This window comes from Acanthisitta chloris, unplaced genomic scaffold (assembly GCF_000695815.1).
Source record: "Acanthisitta chloris isolate BGI_N310 unplaced genomic scaffold, ASM69581v1 scaffold13546, whole genome shotgun sequence".
Lineage (NCBI taxonomy): Eukaryota > Metazoa > Chordata > Aves > Passeriformes > Acanthisittidae > Acanthisitta > Acanthisitta chloris.
In genome coordinates this window covers 38,988-63,966 of record NW_008677035.1, presented here as the reverse complement: position 1 = coordinate 63,966, position 24,979 = coordinate 38,988, and the positions used below count along the sequence as shown (strand labels likewise).

Sequence of the window (24,979 nt, the reverse complement as noted above, 5' to 3'; positions counted from 1 at the left end):
AGGGTCCTGCACAGCTTAATATACAGAGTAACTTAGAGCAGCTTTGAGAATGGAGCCTGAGAGTAAATATCATCAAGAAGTACTGTTGCCTGTAGTTGAGGAGCTGAAAAATGAACGCATTTTCTATTCTGCCTCTTATCCAGTAGTTCTTCCAAGTAGTCAGGAGGTGGCATTGTCTCCAATCACTATAGAAACAGCCAAGCACATTTTTTTCCTCACTTTCAGGAGGATTGAAAAGTGCCTTTAAAAAGGAGATTTGGGAGAGAGGAGAGAAATTAACATCCATGTTATGAAAAGGTTCAGGCTGGAGGGATTTTACTCACACACACACTTGACTCTTTAATTTGGAAATGCCTGTTCATCTTTACGAGTGATATGATAATAAAATGGTTCTCTCATCAACTCTGTTCTGACACCATAATATATCCCAATGAGATTATTGATTTTTAATCCTCTTTAGAAAGAAATGTGGTGCATCTCCTTCATGGTATGAGCACAAAGCAATGCTTTTCTGGTTTAAACCTGGAAAGCAAACTCTCTTGTAAACTCTGATTTGTCCATTGCATTTTGAAACACAGATGAGAGATTTTTATAATGATAATTGGAAGAAAACCTTTTAGCAACACATTAATAATGGAAAATTAACCTTAGAGATAACCCCTTAATATGTTCAAATGTTCAGGCCAATTTATTTAAGCAACACTACAACAACAACAAAAGAAATACACATCTATACTACAAGATCTTGAAGGTCCCTTCCAACCCAGGGATTTCCATGATGTTCTAGAGATGTAGAAGTTGTTGAAGTGGTATGAGATGTGTAGTTTCTGGTCAGTGATTTACTAATTGAAGCTAAGCCACAACTTGAGTATTTTTCTGCATCTGCATCACACAATCATTAAAACACCAATCTGGGACAAGGTCTAGGGATCTGTCTTAGCATATATTTTAAACACTTGAAGATGTTGCTTCCAACTCTTCCTTCCTATTCACAGAGCCCTTGAGCATCTCAGCCTGCTGTTCTGATGCTGCTCCACATCTTCCAGACAATCCTCCAGCACAGAGTTTAGATGTTCTTGAAATGTCTTTTCTTAGACTGGAAATGCAAATAAGATTCCAGGTTTCATTCTCCAAAATTAGAAAGGAGTCACCACCAGTTCTGCTGTCTATTTAAAATGCTGCTGGAGACAGCTGCAAAGGTGGATGAAGATGAGTGCATACTGCAGAAATCTCTTAGTAGGACTGTTTCCAATGATTGCAATTAGAGTTGGGGATTTGTGAAAACACAGCAGTGGAAAAGAGAGGTATAGATTGCAGTTACATAGCAGCAGACTGATATCATCGGACTCTTTAAATAATGCATATAGAAGCTGAGTCACCTGTAGTAGGAACACTTCAGGCTGCTGCATAATTCAGGAGCTTTTGTTTCTGTAAAGAATACATTGAGGTTTTCAATTCTAAACTTCTAACAGGTCCATGGTCACTTGACAGTGACAAACAGTGACACTGAGCATGTCATGCAGTTTAAACATCTCGCTGTTTTAATTTCATTTTTCATTTCCATTTCTCCTACAGTCCTCACACTCCCATTGCCCCTCATTCCAATGTCCTGACTCTAGGCCCATTCCAATGGTAGACTTTGTTCTCTCTGAGGCTGATGCTGGGTGATCCCTACCAAGGATTTTCTGGGGAAGACTGGACATGCCCATTCCATTATATATTCCATTCCTCATACCCATTCAGAGGAGCCCAACACAGCTCAAATCTTCCACAAGATGCCAAACCCAAGGACTAGACAAGCTGTTCTGGCAATGACCCTCAGCCACATGGAGCAGTGAGATGCCTCTAGGGTGGTTCTCACTGTGCCAGGACACACAGAGGACATGCACAGACTCAGCCTTCTTCAGCTAGGCAACAATCATCTCAAGAAGTGCCACCCAGCTCCCTGCAGGTTCCAGGCAGTTACTCAGCAATAGAAAAAAAATATGTATCCTTCAAACACAGGAACTGCTGCCTGAAATGTTTATGGTATGAGCTAGATGGGTCAAATGAGTGATCACAGTGGTCTTACTGCAGGCATAGAAAACCTATTAAAAAAAAAAGAGTTGTTTTGACTGAGTTGGCTAAATTATTTATGAATGCCTTTATTTTCACACAAGACAGATCCAGAGAGCCTAAAATCTGACATGGCACCTCATGCCAGCTTGTAAGTTGCATTTTTGTTAGCTATCAAATAGCAATTAGGACATTGCTTAGACTCAGCCTTCTGTATCTAATCTGCTGGAAAATATGGACTTTGAAATCATGCCAGAGTGGTAGGAAGTGTTTCTGTACCTTCCAATAGTGCCTAGTTTTATCACCACAAGCAGCTAACACAGGCTTTGATGAGGTTTAAATAGTATAGATCTTCCATTGCCTGCAATGAAAGGGTTTTTTCCTCCTACCTATGTGTATCAAATTATGCTTTAGCATATTTTAAAATATCCATATTAGATTATTTTTTTCCTACAGCTTTAGAAGGTAAATTGAGAGAGAATCAAACTGTAGTTTTGCTGATGACTTTAAGTGTTTACTGGAACTAGATTGTGAAGCACACCAAGACTTTTCCCTCCCACAGCAGGTTACAGGAGGGGATTCTACAAAGTCTTGATTCAGAACGGACTGGATACTTATAAGAACAACTCCTACGACTTCTGAGTAAACTTGAGACCTGCAGAGGTATCCAATCTTACTTTCTAGCTGTCAGATGGCCTAAAGTTTGGCCCCTTACTTGCCCCAAATATACTCATGCATGGGGACTGTATTCATTCTCTTAGTTTGAAGTGGCAGAACAGAGAGGATATTTGTTAAGGTTCAAAGCTAGAGCTAAAAATTAGGATAAAAGAACCCTTTTAGCAATCAGAGATTTTGTCTAAAGCCTTGACACAAATTTCTTATCACTAATGAGACTCCAAACAGCTCTCTGGTGTCCAGCCACATTAGCACATGTCTCTCAATGACCAGATCTCAGTAGCTGAAAAGCAAATTATGTCTCTGCTCTTCAAGCATAAGATGTTATGACAGGAAGCATTAGAAAATGACCAGTAAATTAGATGTCAGTTCTGAAGACACCTAGTCCATGCAATGTATTACATTGTGTGGAGGATATATTCAAACAGAACAATGTGGAAATACAAGGAAAACAAAAGCCAATAAACCAAGTCATGAACAAAAGTCATAAACCAAACATTATTAAGGAAAAAGTCAGACTAACTAAATGAAAAGTTTCACTCTGGTCCTAGAAATACTTTTGAACAACAGCGAGATGGAGGGTGGAAGGAATCAGAAGGCAATCAAGAAGGATTTAGACTTTTCTAGAGTGATGCCATCAGGTCTGGCCTCCAACCTTCAATTCTGTGGGGTCTATTCTCTGACAAATATTTCCCATTCCATTCCAAACAATTATTAAGAAGACTCCCCCTAAAGTTCCTTCCTAAGATCAAAGCCACAAGCATTATCCAGCATGATCTCAAGCACAAGTGTATTCTTTTTCTTTCTTTATCTGACAGGTTCATGGTCCCTAACATCCTGCCCAATACTTTTGTTTCCATAAACCAATAAAGTTGTACTCTTCACAGTGAGAGAGGATTTGGTTATGGCATCTAAATCTCATTTTCTTAATGGCAGAGTTTACCTACCAGACTCCCAAGGCTTTTTGTATTCTCTCGACTGGGAGGAAATAGATGTCCATGATTTCAGTGTCCATGATTGAAGAATCATCCCCTAAAGAAGAGGGAAAAACCAAATTACCAAAAGAGTGAATTAAAAATAACTCATTTCAATATTGTGTGTTTACCAGGAAGTTTTGTCTTTTGGTTTGACTTTGGAGTTTGGGTTTTGCTTTTTCCCTTTCCCAGAAAGCTGTGTCTGAAAGTAAATGAATCAGTTATAAGCAGCATTTTCAAAGCAATGCCACTCAACAAACACCACAGTTAGGAAAAGAAATCAAGGGTGCTGAGGTTAGGCTAAGAAAGTTCATTGCAGATAGTTTCCATCTCTGTTGCTCTACAGAAGAATCTTTTGAAATCACTCCATGTAGCACCCAGTGACACGCTAAATGTTTCTTCTGTTGGGGTACCTCAAAACAGTCATACTGGGAAAAGTTCCCTCATCTCTCTATGACCCCATGTCGTCCAAATGTGCTGCAGCTCCCTCCTGACTCTACAAGAACTGTCATGTGCTTCCTGCAGCAGCTTTGCAAAGCCACTGTTGTAGGCTGCCTGTGCTGGGAAATGTCTCCTTCTGACCTAGCTGGGCTGTTTCAGGGCAATTCAAGTCCTTGCCTTGCCACATGGGCCAGAAAACAGATGAGCATCTTCTCCTCTTCATTCAGCTGCCCCTGGCAGGAGGCAGAGCTCCACTTTTCTTTATCTTGTTCTTTACTTTAAAGCAGAATATTTTTTACTACTGATTGCAACCCAGCTTCCAAATTCAATGGAAACTACAGACAATGTTCAGCAATATGTGTTAGGGAACAGTTGCAAAAAATACCTTTTGTAAAAAACAGCATCCTACATAATTTTCCGCCTAAGATTCCTGAAAGAACCAGCTGAACAGATTCCCAGCTTCCTACTCCAAGCTAAATTAAAAATGCATCCTAATGTGTTAAGCTGAGGTTCGTTTTAAATAAGACTCTGAATTTAGGGGTAATTCTGAAAAAAAATGCTCATCTGTACCAACATCCAAGAGGTCAAGTGTAGAATGGGGCCAATAGAGCTTGTACAAAACACAGTCATTATGTTGTTCAGCTACTGGAAAATGAAATCACAGGAATATAAATAATGGAAGTCAACAGCTTTTTATGAAAAATTGCTAAATAAACCACAATCCCTTTTGAGTAGGTATATTTGGAGAGCAAGACTTGACAAGTACCACGTCATAAGATTGTGATTGCAAAACTAATATGGCACTTTATCAACAGCAGTTAGTAGATCATAGAATCATAGAATCATAGAATTTAAGGTTTGGAATGGACCTTACAGATCACCTAGTCCCAACCCCTGCTCTGGGCAGGGACAACTCCCCACTAGAAAATGCTAAATATCAGACACCTTTTAATCAGCTACGCTTAGGATCCAAACCTGTTCAAATGGGGAAAGATGTTTGCAAATGGAGAGACACAGAGCTCTTATTGCCCAGGGAAATAGTGTGTTCTCCATTTCTTTAGGTTTTCCCATCAAAACTGGCAACAGGTCATTTCCAATCAACTTACTGAAAGTCTCAGTTAGATTCACATTAGCTGCAAAATCCCTTCATGCTGCTCTTCCCTGGAGACAGTTAGAGACCCAGAAAAAGTGAACGTCCCACGAATTATGATTTATGTCTTGGGAGATATGGATTCAGTCCTTGCCTCTGCCAAACATGATTTGTGTGCCATTGAACTAGTTACTTAAAGTAAGCTTCATTTTACCTACTTTTGGGTATCTAAATGCTAGATTTCTATATATCATGTGTATGTGTGAAGCATATTTATCCTCAGCATCTGCCAGTGGAGAGAAGCAGGCACTGTTGGAGAGTTGTTCCTTTGACAGTTCTCAGAAAAATATCACTATACAATGACAAATTTCCTGCTTTGAAGAAATCTTTGTGCTGATTGAAGGAAGGCAGGAAGATGACTGGCTTAGACCTGGACAATGACACCCTAGACATATAAATAAGGAAAGATTTGCCTTAACCTCTGCTCAAAAGGATGTTAACATTTCTAAGCTGCTGTGAAAGTAATACTTAAAGACTTAATATTATTAGGAAATACATGAACAGATGTAATAAATGGAATCAAGAAATCACGGTGTTCAAAATTTTGCAAGGCTCCAGGGCAAAAGAAAACTGAATCTTGAGATGGCATTGGGAAATATTTAGCCTGGACACCATAGAGAAGTACTGAGGGTACTGAATCCATGTGCACTCTCCTTAATGGCAAAAATAGCCTATAATACTTCTCTCCCAAGCAAAGGGGTTTTTCCCATTTTAAGGGGTTACTTTTCATCAACCTGGCTTTCAGGATGGCAGCAAAGTTGTGCCAGCACAGTTTCTAGGGCCATGAACTGCTGTGTGGCAGTAAGGGCCTTTTAAACCAGATTCACAACTGAAAGAGAAAGGACTGTGGAGTTATGGCATAAGGCAGAATAGCTGAGGAAGGAAATCAAATTCCAGCATAGCTCTGAACAGGCACAGAGGAGAGGAGTGCTGATTCAAGGCAGTTGATCTTCTGACTTGGAAGAAAGGTTGTGACCTTTTTCTTGACCAAAATGTAGTCTTTCCCATCTACACAAACTCTGGAGGCAACAGTTGAAGTGACCACCCTGAATAGCAACACACAGCAGTGAGTTTCCTATCTGCTTGTTCATAAAAATATATCCATATTTTCTTTGGATTTGATCCCAGCAGTCAGATGGGGAGGAAGTGTTGCACTTCCCTTATAGTAAAGCTTAATCAGTGCATTGAGCAATCCATTCTGCAGCTTTCCCTTGTACCAGGAGATCTTACTCCTCAAACATGACTGAGCAGGAACAGTGGTCCTATTATGAGGATCAAACGTGGCTCTATCTAGCAAAGCCTCATGTGACCACAACTATGCAGTAAACATCACTGCAGCTCTCCAGCACACTCCTGCCTGTCCCTCCACCCAGGATTTCTCAGCAATTCCAAAGAGCCACAATTAAATTCATATAAAAACAAAGCACTACAACAACAACTCCCCATACTGCACTAGGAGACAGAGAAGAGTTGAGCAACACACTAGCAGGGCTGGAAGCAAAATTCTCTCCTTGTCTATGCAGTAAACATCACTGCAGCTCTCCAGCACACTCCTGCCTGTCCCTCCACCCAGGATTTCTCAGCAATTCCAAAGAGCCACAATTAAATTCATATAAAAACAAAGCACTACAACAACAACTCCCCATACTGCACTAGGAGACAGAGAAGAGTTGAGCAACACACTAGCAGGGCTGGAAGCAAAATTCTCTCCTTGTTCAAGCAATTTATGGCTCTTTCTTTTTTTTTCCCTTTTTACACTTTTTTTTTGTGCACTACTTATTTAATGTAGTCATTTTACTTGGTTATGGCAGTTTGAATTGGGATGCTGCCAAAAAGACACTATTTAGCAGGGTCTGAGGGGCTGGATATTTAAACAAAGCATTCCACTTTAATGAATTTTCTCCGCTTTGCCTTGAAAAGAGCTTATAGGGATTTGCTCACAATGTTCTCAAGGATCTGGGGTTGATTGGGGTGGGGGGAAGAACCAAACCTTAAATACCTTTGCCCAACATGAGATTTAACAAAATAAATAGCAGAGATATAGTTTAATAAAAAAGGAGAGACTAATTCACACAGAAAAGACACAAGTACATTATGTTTATTCCCTGTAGTACACTTACAGAATCATAGAATCATAGAATTTTAGGGGTTGGCATGCATCTTAGAGATTATTTAGTCCCAACCCCCTGCCCTGGGCAGGGACACCTCCCACCAGAGCAGGTTGCTCAAGGCTCAGCCAACCTGGCTGTGAACACTGCCAGGGTTGGGGCAGCCACAGCCTCCCTGGGCAACCTGGGACAGTGTCTCACCACCCTTAGAGTAAATCAATACCCCAGTTGATGTATCAATGTATATTAAACAGTTATAAGAGATTAGAAGAGCAGAATATAAAGGCATAAGCACATTGGGCATGAACATGTTTAGAAAGATCAAATTGAATAAGAGGAAGAGCCCAAGATGTGAGAAGTCAGGAGATAGAATCCTACAGTACAAAACTAACCCAGCAATAATCCTAATAGCAGGTTTGCCATCGTGCCAAGCACTGCAGGGAGTGCAGAGCTGCTGGGGCTGGTCAGGCACCACTGAGCAGGGCTTGGACACAATAATGCTCATCACAGGTCTTTACTGCAAGTACGAATCTTGTGCTCTCAAGTGCAAGGATAAACCCTGAGAGGGAAAATCAGCCTTGCCACAGGGGTGTGATACATCAGAGAAAACTTTTCTGAGAGAGAACTATCTTAGCTCCCGAGAGTACATTTAGCTAAACGATTATTTTAACTGCTGGGGGAAAGAGATGGGAATTGAAGTTTCCTTCTGCCCAACTAATTATTAAAAGAAAATGTCAAAAGGTGACAGAAAACGTGAATTTCGAAATTCCTAGAGCAGAACAAAATATTAAGGAGTAAAGTACTGTAAATAATCCAGCCTTTACTTTTTTATTTAGTTGGGAAATTGCCTTTTCTTGGGTAGTCAATTCTAATTAAAATTCACTGGCATATTAAAATATCCTGCAAATAATAGGAATGAATTTAATATTCCAAAGTTCAGAATTCCACATTTTCCTTCCTTGTCCATTTTACTTATTTTCTCAGAGAAATTAATGCCACTTTCTCTTCCCAGTCCATCTAAGTTGTCCATTTAAGCAATGTCCTATCTCCAGTAAATACTCCATTTCCACAGATGAACCTGCTAGAAGGTTGGAGCATCAGGCAATCAGTCATTAGAGTGAGAGCTTCAAGCTGCAAGGCTGATGAGCCTACTTCATATGGCCTGGAGCAGTGGTACTTCTCCTTTTCTACCCATTTACATCACCTTTTTTTTTATTCTGGCTACATCTTTTGCTCCTTACTGTTAGCTCAGCTGCAGCCTCTATTCCTTTCATTTCACTATGACCATATAACTCTTTTAAATTATTTTGATGAGCTCCTAGGAAGAATTGCACAATTTTTAAAAAGATTGAGCTAGGGGCAAGGACAGGCAATCTAGCCTCTTCCTAAGCCACCCCAAGGCTCACAGAGCTGTCACTTCCTTTTATCCCATGTGTTCATCATAACAAAGACCTGTCGCATTGGAATAATGTTCTTGCCACTATCTTCTCTACGTGGAAGAACTCCAACGTGACATAGATTTTTGCAGTAGGTAAGGCCTAAGGCAAAAGACACATCAACAACATATTTTCTCTGACCTGCCCAGAAAAGTGAGCATTTTCAAATCCTTAGTGCCATACATTTGCCTCTGAAGAATGCAGCCTTGTCTGCAACCTTGGCAGCTTGGAACAGAAAATCACTTGAAATAAATACCTAATATACAGTAGAATAAATATAATGAATTAGTCATTTCTCCTCACCATAGTGTAGCAGCATTCCTGAAAGCCAGGCTCTGTTAGCATTTGGAAGAGGTATTGAGACAAGGATGGGTGTCCTGGGGATTGCTGCTTTGGGAAGTGAAGATGAGACAGTGGGACATTCTGAAGTGCAATCAGGATGCTGCCACAGTCTCTGCATACATCCCTAGACATTCCTGCAGTTTTATTTGTAACTTTGTAAAAAATTACCGAATAAATTAGCTAAACATTTGGGTCTATTCCTCTATTTGCTTGTAAAGATGCTCATTCTTTAACGGATTTGTGGGTTCAGTGAGTCTGTAAGTAAATAGCTCCTTTGGATATTTATCTCACTCTTAAACCAAAAGAAGATTGTTATGCAAACAAGCAAAACCAAAAAATGCAATATGTATTAAATGGTGCTGTCAAGCAATGATCAGCACCAAATCCTGCACCCCAAGGATCACGTTGTGAACTGCTATCAGTTGATACAGTTTTATTGTTCACTGAGAAGTCTTTCATTATCCTTACTTGTTCTTCTCATTTTGTCAGTTCACTGTTTTTATTACAGTTTCTGCCCAGGGGTGCAAGTAAGTGTGAGTTGGGGGTATCCACAGCTAGGCTCTTAACTGGCAGATAAACTCACACAGCTCCAAAGCATCCATAAACATGCACATGGAAAAACACATCGTCTGTCATAATAGCAGGAGGAGCTGCAGAGCAGAAACTAACTTGCAGTAATGCTTAAAATCAGGAATTACTGCATAGAATACCCAGTAATACCATGCAAATCTAAACCATATTTTGCTTTTTTATGATTCAATTGATAAAACAGGTTATGCATGTGGTCTACAGGGAAGGACTGCAAATAGAGCAGCTGTTAACTTTGAGAGTTACGGTAGAAAAGAAGGTTTTATTTCCACCATGACATTTCTCATTCTTGTTTTCTTCACATAGTTGTAAAGAAATGCCCCTGGCCTAGCCATCACCACCACTACATCTGTTTCTGTTTAAGGCTCTGCCAGCAAGACAAGAGGTCCCTTGGTTCAAACACTGTGCCTTGCTAAGCTGAGACAAGGACACAACTGGATGGGAAGAAAGGTGCACATAAGCTTGAACTAATCTACGTTACTACCCTCTGCAACATTGAAAAGTTTCCACACCTGCTGGGAGAGACCATTACATAATCTCCCAACCTTCAGTTTCAGAAAGGAGGACTATTTTTATTTATGTCTCACCAGGGTGTGAGATATGTACTGACAAATGCTATAAAACAAATTTATCCTCTCTCATCATTGAAACATTGTCATTGAACTACCACTGAGAATGCATGGAGCATCTGGGAGCCCTTTCTCTGTGACAGATAACACATTCACATCCTCTATGATTAGTGTAATTATCAATAATAACTAGATGTTGCATCGCTGACTCCAGAAGATATTCATTTCCATGCACCAAGTCTAACCTGAGGTCTATTTGAAGTCTTGATGGAAAACCAGAGAGAATCATAAATGAACTTATACCTTATTCAAAGCATAATTCTTCTCTATTTTTTTACAAACTAGATAAGTATCAATTATATATTAATTCATCTTTGCATGACAACAGAAGCATTTACTTATGTGACAAATGTCAATACCTGTAAATAACAGAACTTTAAAATACCATATATAATAACAACCCCAGTTATCACAGCAGTCAAGTGAGATATGGTAGCCATAAATTACTACAGAACTCACCAAAGGACAGAGTGGTTGAGGTTTGAAGGGACAGCTGGGTGTCATCTGTTTCAATCCCCCTGCTCAAACACCTCGAGCAAGTTGTCCAGGGCCTTGTCCAGATAGTTTTTTAATACCTCCAAAGATGGAAATTCTACAGCATCTCTGGGCAACCTTTTTTAGTACTCAGTCACTCCCCAGTAAAAGAGTTTCCTGGATGTTCAGGTGGCACCACTTGTGTTTCATAGAATCAGATAATCATCAAGGTTGAAGGAGACCTCTAAGATCATCAAGTCCAACCATTAACCTGTAACTGCTGGAACCCCTAAACCCCAAACCAAAGCCTCTGTGTCATTTGGGCATTACTTATTAAGAGGCATTTCCAAAGGAATGTTGCTGGCCACTAATGCCTTGATGGTCGCTAGGACCCTTACCTTATTGTCACTGTAGCATTGAAATTCTATCCACTTAAACGTTCCTTACAGGAACATCAAGAAGAGATTTACTTTGCCATGTTTGAAAAGGCTGACGTTTCCACAGAACAGCACCACTCATTTGCAAAATTGAGACTGATTTCAAAAGGTCTATACACATCTCAGAGCTCCCACAGGACAGCAGAGACAACAGTAAGCAGCCAAGCCTTGACTAATAGGCTGACACTGCTTTATGGTAGGACACCCTCCAGCTGCTGGAAAGCATTGGAGGGAGACTGAAACATTACCAAGCAGACAGCCAACTTTTAGACTGCTCCATTTCTGCTGAAGGACTAGAGTATGAACCTTTGTGCCTCCACTAATACACAAGAAAAACAGATTTTTTCATCCAGCTCTTGTTACATGTCAAAATACATTTATATATTAATTATTTCATGCTCTAGAAACCTACCAAAATTCTTGTTACCTCACTTATAGCACAGATTACAGATATAGGGACTAGATGACACCAAACATTTTGAAAGTAAATATATGTAAATATATGAGGAATGTTTTCACTGTGATGGATACAAATTATTTTCAAAAGCCCAAGGTTCCAGACAGGGATTATATCTTTTATAATATTGTTTTGTTTCTTTGTGAAGAACAGATCATAGAATCATAAAATCATAGAATTTTAGGGGTTGGAATGGAGCTTAGAGATCATGCAGTCCCAGCCCCCTGCCCTGGGCAGGGACACCTCCCACCAGAGCAGGTTGCTCAAGGCTCAGCCAACCTGGCTGTGAGCACTGCCAGGGCTGGGGCAGCCACAGCCTCCCTGGGCAACCTGGGACAGTGTCTCACCACCAGAACAGGGAAAACTTCTGCCTAAGATCTAACTTAAATTTCCCCTCTTTCAATTTGTGCCCATTGCCCCTTGTCCTGTCCCTGCAGCTCCTAACACAGATCCCTCTGCAGCTTCCCTGGAGCCCCTTCAGCTCCTGGAAAATGCTCTGAGGTCTCCACACAACCTTCTTTTCTCCAGGCTGAACTGCCACAACTTTCTCAGCCTGAATATTAAATTCCTTCATCACCTCTAAAAAGGAAGCAGTGAACCTCATGCTAAACCCAGGCTAGGAGCACTTGGTTCCCCCAACATCAGTATCAGTGCTGTGACTGCTGGAGTCACCCAGCAGTACAAATTTGATCTGACTCAGACGTGGGCACATGATTGCAGTTCTCTTCTGTTAGTCAGACACTACAGAGCTGTATTCTTGTACACTGGCTCTGTGTCAGGGGAGGAGGCAGGGGCAAGATGCACTGAGCTGACTCAACAAAGATTTCTGAACAAATACACAGCAGCAGCTCAACCCATTGCAGCCTATAGCCCTGGCATTTTGGAGTGGACTTCAGGAACCCTCAGCCCAGCTGCAAACTATTGACATATCAGTTGACTTCATCTGCTACTGAGTTTTGAGAGATAGGTTGTTAGCACCTGCAGAGCAGAAAGCTGTGCCAAAAGGGGAGAGGAGGGGTCACCAGCCTTACGGTGGAGTAGGAGGACCAAGCATCTATAAGCTACCAGAAATAGAGGGATCTGTCAAAAGTGGTTAGAAATTAACATTTATATTTGTAACTCATAATCATAGCATTGCTATTATGATTCCCATCCTCCTTTCATGCCTCTGTTACAGCCACATCTGATACTGAAAATATGATTGTTTGACTGCAACTGGAGAGGTCAAAGTTACACTTCTCAGTAACCAGCAATCCTATTAATGCAGCAATCCAGCACTACCATATCATCTGTTCCAGCTGCACTCTTTTCCCCTAGGTAGTGTCAGGATTAAGCCTCTGTCCTCTTGTTGCCACCACTGGACCACAATAATGTCTGGTTAAAGCCCTGAACTTTCAAAGGTGGACACACAATGTGTGGTCAGAATACCTCGGGTTTTCGGTGTCCTCTCCACCCTTAGGCTGCCTCATTTTGCCACAAGTAAACAGACTCTTTGTTCATGTCAGCAACACAAATTTCAAGAGAAAAATGTGAATGTATTCTGATGGAGAAGACTGGAACTGGCTTTTCTTTCTCATTCCCCCTCCTCCACAGCAGTGCTGAGATGTTCACAGCTTTGCTGTCCATCTGCTGACCTGTAGAGTATAACTTTGGGCTGAGGCAAATTTTACAGTTCAACAAATAGAATATTTTTTCAAGTCACACTTGGCCAGATAAAAAGTCTGCAAAACATCAGTCCAAAAGATATCATAACTGAAATAAAAAGAAACCATAACTCAGCCAGATTCAGCATTATTTGATGCAGTCGAAAGTATTGCTTCCAAACCCTGAATCTGCTGGCCTTTTATGAGTTTCTCTCTGCTGAAGACTATAAATCCTTGATCAGATGTTCTTTCTTGAACTGTAAAATAGATTGAGTCAAGTTCAATTTGGCTAGGCAAGAGCAACAGTTGCTGAAATAAGAGAGATTTAGAGCAAAACTGGGTTCTACAAATCAGCTGTGCTGGCATTGACTACTTGTCATACAAGGACAGATAAAATCTTTGACACAAACTGTTATTTGGAAGATTAAGTCTGTACTCAGTGGATCTGGATCCTTCAAAAGCATGAAATGGCTTGGAAAATTGAGGGGACACATTTTTCGCAGGTACTTAGGTAGTCACTTGTCTACCTCATTACACAGCTAAATACCTTTGAAAATGTAATCTTCAGTCATACCCTCAAAGGAGTCAGAGTTCTGAAGGTGCACAGATGGCCAGGAGGTTTACAAAGTGCCTAGCTGTTTAGTTCACAATGAAATCAATGAGAGTTAAGGGTCTTGTGTAAAACCACCTCGATCTGCTTAATTAAAAAACACAACCCCTAAGATCATGTGTCTAGTTAAAAATCACTGAGGTTGGAGCTCTTGAAACCTCTCAAGGCTACATCTTTGGCTTTACATGGGTTAGTCCCCGGGCAGATTGCAGGACTACCTGATCAATAAGAACAAGGAGGGGAGAGGTGTAAAGCCTGAACCAGCCTCCAGGCAGAGCTGGACTGTCAGGACAAAGGTTTGGCAGCAGCAGGGAACAGAGAGTCCATGGAAAAGCTGACACTAAAATAGGCCAGTCCAGACCTTCACAGAGCCACTTCAATCATATCTGCACTGTTTCAAGCAAGCTGTGGTTTTGCTTAGACCATTTGAGAAGGTGTTTTTCTTTAAATAGCAACTTAGGATGTGAGCTGCCACTTCTAATTTAATCACCCTTCTTTAATACAGCCTGGTGCTTTGCAGCTGGATAATTAACCTTGATATTCACTCGGACTTCAAAACACCCAATTCCCACTGCTGTCAATTAGCTGCCAATGTCAAGTGTGTGTTGACAGAAGATTTTTGCTTAACCCTGGCAATATGGAATTTAGGAAATTTAAGTCCTTCACCACTAACAGTGTTAGAATGGGGAGTGACATTCACAGAATCACAGAATGGTTGAGGTTGGAAGAGACCACTGGAGGTCACCCAGTCCAACCTCCCTGCTCAAGTAGGGTGCCCTGGAGCATGTTACTCAGGATTGTGGCCAGGCAGACTTTTAATATCTCCAGGGAAGGTGACTCCAGAACCTCTATGGGCAACCTGCTCCAGTGCTCAGTCACTCTGACAGTAAACTATTTCTTCCTCATGTTCAGGTGAAATTCTGTGTCCCAGTTTCTGCCTTTTGCCTCTTGTCCTATTGCTCTGCACCACCGAGGCTGAATTTGTCACTGGATTGAGTTCACTAAACAAAACAGAAGTATATTAGTGCTTACCCTACTTTCTGTTCTTACGTTTCTAAAAGATCCTCTAGATAATTTTGAAACCTTCATGTTATCATGGCCTTGTACAGCTCGGAGTGCATGGAAGATGCCCTGATGTCAGAGCATTCAGAAGCTACCACACTTAACACAAACATAAGGCTGAAGTCAGGGTTATAAATGATTGTTACACAATGATTTTTGAGATGTGATGCAGCACAGTAAACGCTGCAGTATGAAAATGGGGCACAGAACGGGAAGGGCCAGTGGCACTTCACCTTTCCCACTGTTTTCTTTGTATTTATTATAAAGTGTCACATCCTACTGGTAACAAGATTAAATTAGTGGGCAGCAAGAAGTTTGAATCAGACTGTTTTCCTGGTATCCTACAGTGGGTCACGTTCAGCTAATGAGTGTTAACCCTGCAATCAGGCAAACATTCACCTTGAGAAATGAATAACCTTAATCAGAGCTTTTAAAGCAGCCAGAACAGTCAACAGCTAAAATGAAATTGGCTCAAACAAAACTGCTTTACTTCTTAAATATTGTACTTCCTCCCCTATGAGAATGGGAGCTAATAGCATAAGTGAAACATTCTTGTGGCAAAAGCCAAGAGCAGCTCCAGTCCCTTCCAGCCTAGAAACCCTGTCCTGGGATGAAGGAGGGAGAGCTGATGCTCAATCAGATGCTTTTGCACAGGCTAACTAGAACCTTTTGTGGAGGTTCCTAATGTGAGACCAATTTGCCCTCCATATTTTCAAAGTACTTTGCCTCATCTGCTGAGCAAAACCAGCAAAAAAATAGAGGAAAAAAAAAGAAATATTACTCTGTTGTGCTATTCCCTGGACTTGAGAATGCCATCAACCTTGGGGCCTTTGTCTGAAATATTCTGACAGTAGATAAAAAACTGACTATTCCATTTTCTACACAGGGTCAACATTACGAAGAGGAAAAACGAGCTCTGAGCCATGAAATAATTGCACTCAATAATCACTTAATAGAGGCCAAGGTGACAATAGATAAGTTGTCAGAAGACAATGTAAGTATTTCATTATGGATGCATCTTGAGATTATATTCAGAAAGAAATTAGGGCTTGCACTTCCCATGGAATTACAGAATGACTTGTTGTTGTTTGTGTAAAATGTAACTTGTCACCTCAGCAGGTAAAATTTATGTTTGTTTGTTTGTTCCCAGAATTTTACGAATTCAGCTCTCCTTATGCTATGAGGTTGTGGTGAGATTTTCATCGACCTTTTTTTCCTAATGTCTAAGCTGAAACTGATGAAAAAATATTCTAAGAAAGGGCAACATTCCCACCTTGATTTTGCCATCAGTACAGCAAATTTGTGCAAACACATGCTCAGACCTGTCGTGGGGACACGTGTGAAATGGAGATTCATCATAAGGGTTTTAGGCACAGTGTAGAGCCCTAAACTTCATGCAATTCCTCTGATCTTTTGGCGTCTGCTCACCACAATGGGATGTCCAGCACATGTGAGCTTTACTAGAAAGTAGGATTGACCCAACTCGGTCGCTCCGATCTTTGCAGGGACCAGGGGACAGGTTTTCCCCAGAGGTCGTTCATGTGTGTCAAGTTACCTATCTCTGTGTGGAACAAAACAGGGAACATCTCTGAGGATTGTCACCCTCCATCTCATTAAACACTGCTGAAAACTAGCACGCACATTGCAGCAGCCAACTGAGTTCACGAAATCCTTCCAGGGACAAACCTACAAAGGGCAAAAAAAGGAGGACTGAGGCATTTAGCTCATTATTGTGCTGTTCCTTTGACACTTCATAAAAAAATCCTGTACAGAATACAGGTTTCTGTTAGCACTTATTTTTCAGCATCTTACATTCAATCTTCCCATATTTCATATGAACTCTTAATCATAGCTGGGAGCATTTGATCCCATTAAAATGCCTGTTGATGTGAATTGTGCCTATGCAATTAAGAGCTTACCAACAGAAAGTTCACAATCTGACCCCTTACTTCTCTACAAGTTGAGCTGGAAGAACAGTTACTTCATAACTTTAGCAGTTATAAGTAGTGGAACATGGCAAATGTAATGGGCTACATTCAGGTTTGAGAAGCACAGGTAGAGATCCAGACAAATCCAGCTGAAATCAGTGGAGTTATTTCAGATTTAAAATAGAGGTGGAAAAAAAGTTTTAAAACTCTCCTAATAAGTATTCATGCATTTAAACTACTTCATGGAGTCAGGTGTTCCCCCACATTTGAAGTGTTTTCAATATTCATAGTTTCACTCTGAACATTAGAGTATGGTCCAGAGGTCTCAGATAACAGTCCCAATTTGTCAGACTTGAGGTCAGTTCACAGACAAAATCCTGCCCTTAGTTATGTAGCATCACGAATGAAAGTAAAGGTTAAATTCCAAATTTTAACATAAAGAACCATGAAATAACCCACTAGGATTATACCTAATATGTAGAGATAGTGATAAACTTCTACATGGGGAGAACGTATTTTTCTTTTGGCAATATTTCTTCCCTCAGTTATATTTCCCCTCATTCTTCTGACAGAATTATAAAATGATGCTTTTGATGCCAAAACATGTTTTCAACACTCCTGGCATTAATTGCCAGCTATTGTCCTTGTTATCACAGATGTGGCTAGTTTCCATTCAGGCAAACATCAGAGGAGAGAAAGTCAGTCCACTCACATGGCATGGCCCAGCAGGCTGAGAACAAAGTACACATGGCACATGTAATTCTTCTGTAGTAACTTTTAAAGCTGCTAAAAATAAAGTGCCTGAAATGCTTTTTTTGTACTCTCCATGGCAACCACTTCACAGAAACAGAGGCACACAGCTTTTGAAGGATTAGATTTTGGAGGGATATGGTTTTTGTGTAATACCATATGGGATTTGGGGTACCTGTCTGTGCTATATATTGTGCAGCAATATATGATGGGTTCAGTGTGTATTAACATGTCAGAAGCACATGCACATGCAACATTTTTGCTTCTAAACTCATTTCTTGGTGTATTACTGTTTCAGGAAAAAAAATAACATAAAATGCAAGACCCACATAAATGAGTGTGTCTCCCCAGTACATTTCAGGCAGAATTGGCATGTATGAAATCTCACACAGACAGAAAAAAATCCACAAAACAAGTGTATCTAAAGACCCTTGAATATGAAGGTAGAATGAAGTAGTGATCATAGGAAAACTACCCCCATGCCTCATAGGCTCACAGGAACATCTTGTTGCACATGTCATTACAGAATCCCTTGAAATGGTATCTCACAGCAGAGGGAATTTCCTTCTCAGAAAATTTCTTGATCGGTTTTTTTGAAAGAACAAGTGGAGCAGTAAAAATCAGCATGCAATTAAATTATAACATTAACGCCAAAGAAAATCCAAAACATTTCGGTATTCAACACCTTTTCTCTACAAACAGGTTCTAATTCTTGCAGTTCAACACACCCTAGTGCCCATAGCACCTTTATGCTTTGTATATCTCATCTCTGCCCACATATACAGTCAAATTCTGGAGCCAACTTTGTTCTTAATGTAACTAGATAAGGAAAAAAGAACATACAACTCTTACCTTCAGGGACCCAAAGATACTGGTTGAAGGATACAGCTACAGTCATATGTGCTAAATGAAATTCAGGTGAAGGGCAAATCTGTGTACTGAATTTTCCCATTAAATAGGCTGTGGGAGCCATTTAATACGAAAATAGTATAAGCAGCTTGCTTAAATTCTCTCCTTCCCTGGGTGGAATTCTCATGGTAATTTCTTGCCCAGTGAAAATATTCTGTTCTGCAGCATCAAATATTTGCAGTGAGATTTAATACATTTCTATAGCTGCATTCTGCAAGATATTAAAGGAGTCAGGAACCAGCAAGAAAGTTTCATAAGGAGATAGAGGGCTTCTGTAGAAAACCAACACAATGCATATTTCTGCAAGGAATTTCTCCCACAGTCTCATAAGATGATTTTAGCACTTTCTAAAGTAGTATTTGAATACTGATCTGGATAAAAAATACAAATTGTCTCATTCTTGCATTTTCTTTTTGCTTAAAAGATCATGTTTCTTTTAGCCTTCACAGTACCATGCATGTTAACAGTATAGAGTCCAGTTCCTAATGGTAAGTATCCATCTTCTGAAATGCAGATTGCTGCTCTGCTGTGACAGTTCTCACTATTTTATTCCTAATGAATTTATCAGCCCTCACAGAGCAAAGGGGCAATTATCTCTGGATCGTGCAAGAAACACGGAATCTGAAAGTATTTAAAAGTTAAAGTTTGTTCCAAATTTCCCCAAAGTCTATTTTTAAAAGCTTGTTCAGACAGGGGTGAAAGGCTGAAAGCCACAAGCTCTTTGCAAACTTTAAAAAAGAGGTTATATTTCTTTTTTTTTTTCCTAGGAGCTCTATAGGAAGGACTGCAATTTAGCTGCTCAGTTGCTCCAGTGCAGCAAGAATTACGACAGGGCACATAAACTTTCAGAGGTAATGTGACTGAACTTGGTGAATATTCAAAGAAATAAATAATGTATGGCAAACAGGTTGTTTTGCATGCATCAATTCCAGAACTTGTTTGCCCTTAAGGCTTTTATTCCCTCCACACACACACACCCTTTAAGCCACAGAAGACCTTGTGCACCTGCTGGTGTTCCATGCAGCTGAGGGAGGTGCTGACAAAATCACAGCCAGGGATGGAACTTGAAGGTTCTCTCTTCCCCCAAACCTCTCTTATCCAGTAGAATGGGCCTGCACTGATTGCCTGAAAAACAAAGGTTTTGGCAAAACCAAAGTACTGTGAACTCTAGAATGCAAAATGCTGGGAAGGAGTAGTGGGGTGAGAGCAGGGAAATGACAAGCTACAGGCGTCAGAGATTCTGATATAATCAATTTTCCTCCTGAAGCTATTTTCCAGTCCACTTAGTTTCCAAACCTGAATTTTAAAATGGACTGACAGAACAGATATCTTTTTCTAAAGCAGCCAGAGCACCAAATGATTTATTTCCAAGGTGTAAACTTCAATTAACAATCCTTGCTTCCAAGGAAACTAGGCTTGAGAAACAGGCTCCTTAAAGGAGAGGTAAATATTATCTCAGTGCACAAGACTCTTTAGGGCTGCAGCCCCTACACAAAGCAATAGCACCTTTCTTGTCTATATGGCTTCAGTGAAGGTCACAGAAAGTAGCTTTTCCTCCATCAGTCCCATAAGGACAACATTCCCCCAAATGGTCACTCCAGTGCAATTCCACAGTGGAACAATGCAAAACTAAATGTGGAATGTATAAACCATTTCTAAGCCAGTAAAATCATAGAATCATAGAATCAATCAGATTGGAAAAGACCTCCAAGATCATCAAGTCCAACCCTACCATGGTTACTGGACCATGGCACTAAGTGCCACATCCAGTCTCAGCTTGAAAACCTCCAGGGATGGTGAATCCACCACCTCCCTGGGCAGCACATTCCAATGCCTGAGCACTCTCTCTGTAAAAAATCTCTTCCTAATATCCAACCTAACCCCCCCCTGGCAGAGCTTGAGTCTGTGCCCTCTTGTCCTGCTGCTGGTTGCCTGGGAGCAGAGACCAACCCCCACCTGACTCCAACCTCCTGTCAGGGGGTTGCAGAGGGTGCTAAGGTCTCCCCTGAGCCTCCTCTTCTCCAGGCTGAACACCCCCAGCTCCCTCAGCCTCTCCTCATGGCACTTGTGCTCCAGTCCCTTCACCAGCCTCGTTGCTCTTCTCTGGACCTGCTCCAGCACCTCAATGTCCCTCCTGAGCTGAGGGGCTCAGAGCTGAGCACAGGATTCAAGATGACCTAACAATCCTGGTAGATAAAGATGGAGCAAGACTCTTCTGTCAAACAGGCACTGATTTTCCGGAATGGAGACAGAACTTCCAAATCAACCATTATCTTGGCCCTGTTGTGTTCCTAATAAGTGAATTCCCTTAGCAAATACTATCCAAGATTTATCATGGCATTACTCACACTTGAAAACTCCCTACCTGTTAGGACCTTAAAAGTACTTAGTGGTTCACTTGCAGAGAACTGCCACAAATGCAGCATCTCCCCACAGTTTCCCAGGCTGTCATACACTCAATAAAACAGGCAAAGCCTCCACTCATAAATCCAAGTATTTATTAATTGAGCCAGCATGAATGTGTTGTCACAGCTGATAAATTCCTTACGAATGCAAATATTGCCTGGTAAAGTATCATATATTATCCAGAAGCTTAAACTGTAGTACAATATAGTAGAGTGATGGCAAGATCATTTTAGTAATTCCAGCTTCCAGTGCATTGCCCAGAAAATAATGTTGTTGTTCTTAATGCATTTCATAATTGTAATAATATATAAAAAATAGAGCAAACAGTGTTGCTACAGCAGTTTCCTGTTCGAGTAATTGTGTTCCTTTTCCTCATTTCTGTAGCAATTCACACCAGGCCTATTTTACAACCTGTTTATTCAAGCTATGTTGCATCTGTACTTACTGTGACTAATACTGTTGTCTGCCAGCAGACTGGCAATATCATACTCTTTATTTCCAATGGAAGACATAGGAGATAATTAGCCACACAATGATTAATCCAAAATATCCTGGACAGTCTGTTGGTTGAAAAAACACTCATCCTACTCCACATTAACCAGAATGTCATTTCACTGCATGTCATATTTTGAATACACTGAGTTTTGGGGATTAAACCAGCTTTAAAAACTTACCAGCAAAGTTAAAAGAGGAAATCCATGTCTTATACAATGTGAGACCATGACAAGGAACAGACACCTCAAATTTCCTTCACCAAAAATAGAGGGGAGGGGCCCAACTTCAGTGATTTTTAGGGTTGTCTCCTCTAGAGAAACAAAGTTAGGGAGCAGGGAGATTTTTAGGGTCATAAGGATAACCACTGATCATTCTGTGAAGAGAAACTTGATTTCTAGTAATTAAAGAAGTGCTGAGTAAAACAGAGTTCAGCCAAGCATTCAAGGGATAAATTCTTAAGTGGTGTAAGTCAACATGAATACCAAAGGAGCTATCACAAACTCAAAACTTATTCCAAACATGAATCCTTCTGATTTCCAGCAAGAAATACAGGTGTCTCTCACATCCCTGTCTGATCACTGATAGAGAGCTGAAAAAGGGCAGATAAAATTTGACTGGAAAGCATACTTAGTGATACCTGAGTAGGCATTACCTACCAGACTTTTGGGCTGCACCAAGGAATGTGATCCCTGTCTCTTCTGGTCCACGTGGCACAATAGGAGGTGGAACTACCATCCAGAGCTGATCCTGACTTTCTTAAAAAGATATTATTTCTGATGCACAACAGACTTATTAACTTTGTCACAGGAATTGTAATCTAAATACAGGTCTTACAGCTTATTTCTGTCAGTGTGTCAGAGCATGTTGAGGCTTATGTGGATGGTAGATCTGACAAGCAGTGTCCAACTGATGGGGCAAGGAAATCAGTTTGATTTGCTTCTTCCCAAAACAAGAACGCTCCTGTTACAGCAGCAAGTACCACTTGCTCTAAGTGTCAGTGAAACCAACTTTTCTGCCTCTTCAAACAGCATTGTTTATCAAATGTGATGCTGGAGGGCAGGAACCAATTTGGCACTGAGTTGAAGGCAAGATGAGCTCGAGGAAAGGCAAAAGAAGAACAGAATAGATCTGATCTCTTCCTTCTCTTTCCTCCCCCCCACAGAGACCTCTGCACATCCACACTCCAACTGAAAATTGCACTCATGCAGGCAGTCCAGAAAGTGTTGCTGTGGGCTGTAATTCCCTACCTGCCTTTTTAAGATTGTTGTTTACTCCACACTTGAAATCAGTAAGACAAACCTGGTAGTGCTGGCTGGACTCGAGGAGCTTGGAGGCCTTTTCTGACCTGAACAATTCATGATTCTGTGATCATTCCCATCCAACCTGAATTAACTTGCAAACAAAGGTTTCACAGTGTTTTCCATGAGAGGAAGCAGGTGAAAATTTCCAAATGTTAAGTAAATAAATGAAAGTCATTTGATTACATTTGTTTCCAGAAATGCACAAAGATTGTGGCCACCACATTAGTCAAAGAATTGTGTATAGTGATTTATGTAATGCCATAAACACGATTCATCTGACACCAGTATTGACATGTATCCTTTTCTCCTTTCTCCTTTGCCATCTCTTTATGTTCCAGTTGCCATCTGACTTTCAGGAAAGAGTCAGCATCCATCTGGAAAAACACGGGTGCAGCCTTTCTGTCCCTTTGTGCCACACTTCTTACGCTGATACCATACCCACCTGTGTCATTGCCAAAGTACTGGAGAAACCAGATCCAAACAGCTTGTCTTCACGCTTGTCAAGCCCATCTACAAGGGATCTCAATTTTCAGGACTCTGCTGGAAAAGTTGGACAAACACCCCAGTACAAGACTGATATCTACTGCAGTGACACAGCCCTTTACTGCCCTGAGGAGAGGAGGAGGGAGAGGAGGCAAAGTGTGGACACACAGGTGAAAGACGTGGGGTTCCTGCGGTCCCAGAACTCCACGGACAGCACTGTTGAAGAAGATGGTTTCCATTCCAGCTTCTCTCATGAAGCCTTCCCAGAGTACATTACCTCTCTGCCAACCTCCAGCTCCTATTCCAGCTTCAGCGTCACCTCTGAGGAGAAGGAGAACGCCCAAGCCAACACACTGACAGCCTCTCAGCAAGCAATCTACATGAGCAACAGAGATGAACTGTTTGAGAGAAAGTCACCTGCAGGTTATGAGCATCAGGGAAGCCCTAGGTTCGCCAAGCCCAAACAGGCGCAGCACATGGAACTCGCCGACGACAACGAGAACTCACCCACTTTTACTAGGACTCTGCCTCCGTATGCAAACGAACCTTTTCATTTCTCAGCCATAACACCCCAGCAGGCTTTAGCCAACCAGAAAATGAGGAACGAGTGCAGGAGCACACACCTTTCAGAAGAAGACTTGCCTGGACGGTGGAGGCAGTTGAGCGTGGAGGACATTGGTGCATACTCCTACAGGAATGCTGGGAGGCTGTCACCCTGTAGTTTTTCAGAGCAGTACTACAGCAGCCCCATTAAGAAGGGGGACAGTCGAACAAGCCCCATCTATGCTAGTTACAAAGCAGACAGCTGCTCAGAGGGAGACGATATCTGCCAAAGCAGACTTGTGGATTCTTGCTTCCTGAGAACAGACAGTGGCCTGAATATTGACATCAGCACGAGCTGTAAACAGGACAAATTGCCCACTTACAAAACGAAAGAACCAAGAGACCAAAAAAATGAAAGGATCACTGTCCAGTTATGCGGTAGCAAAAACATCGAGAATAGCCCAGTATTGAAAAGAGAATATGTGGACGTAAGTCCCAACAGCTCAGCAGAGTCACTCAACCAGAGTTCAGTGGAGGCTTCAGAAATCCATCAGTCTTCCATGGATCAAGGAAGCCATTCGGGGATTCACAGCAAACAGCAGCAGTTTCAACGGACTGGGAGCACTGGTTTGAGTCGGAAGGACAGCCTTACAAAAGCACAATTATACGGAACCCTTCTGAACTAGGCAACTTCCAAAACGGCAATAAGACAGCAAACAAAAGGAGGCAAGGAGCATTTGATACTTCTAGAGAACAATAGGATTCTAAGGAACAGGATTATTACAAAATATATATTCCTAATGGTACTATATGTTTCAAACAAAATCTCTTCAAAGATGTTCTACAGCACTTTTCACTTAACATCCTTTCCACGTGGGAGACCGTCCCCTCCCCTCTTTTATAAACCTGAAATATTTTTATAAACAAAATGGTATTTATTAGACTATCCTAAGCTATTTGAGCAGAATTCTTTTCCCTTCAAGCAGGTTTCTTATTTATTTTTGTGCATGAGGCCATCTGTGCCTAAACTCTTGGAGGAAAAGGGTAAAATCATGGTGGCAGTGATAAGGAAACAAATCCACC

The 24,979-nt window shown here is 41.1% G+C and overlaps 1 protein-coding gene across 1 annotated transcript in view; it reads left to right on the top strand.

The window, feature by feature from the left end:
- Nucleotides 1-24,582, top strand: part of BEGAIN (brain-enriched guanylate kinase-associated) — a gene marked incomplete at its 5' end in the record, with an annotated part of 70,575 nt that extends 45,993 nt beyond the window's left edge. Inside the window, 4 exons of the mRNA XM_009076363.1 lie at nt 15,968-16,075; nt 19,436-19,519; nt 23,209-23,236; nt 23,330-24,582. Of these exons, the coding sequence (XP_009074611.1) occupies nt 15,968-16,075; nt 19,436-19,519; nt 23,209-23,236; nt 23,330-24,582 (1,473 nt within the window). The remainder of the gene's footprint in view (nt 1-15,967; nt 16,076-19,435; nt 19,520-23,208; nt 23,237-23,329) is intronic.
- Nucleotides 24,583-24,979: the final 397 nt, after the last annotated feature.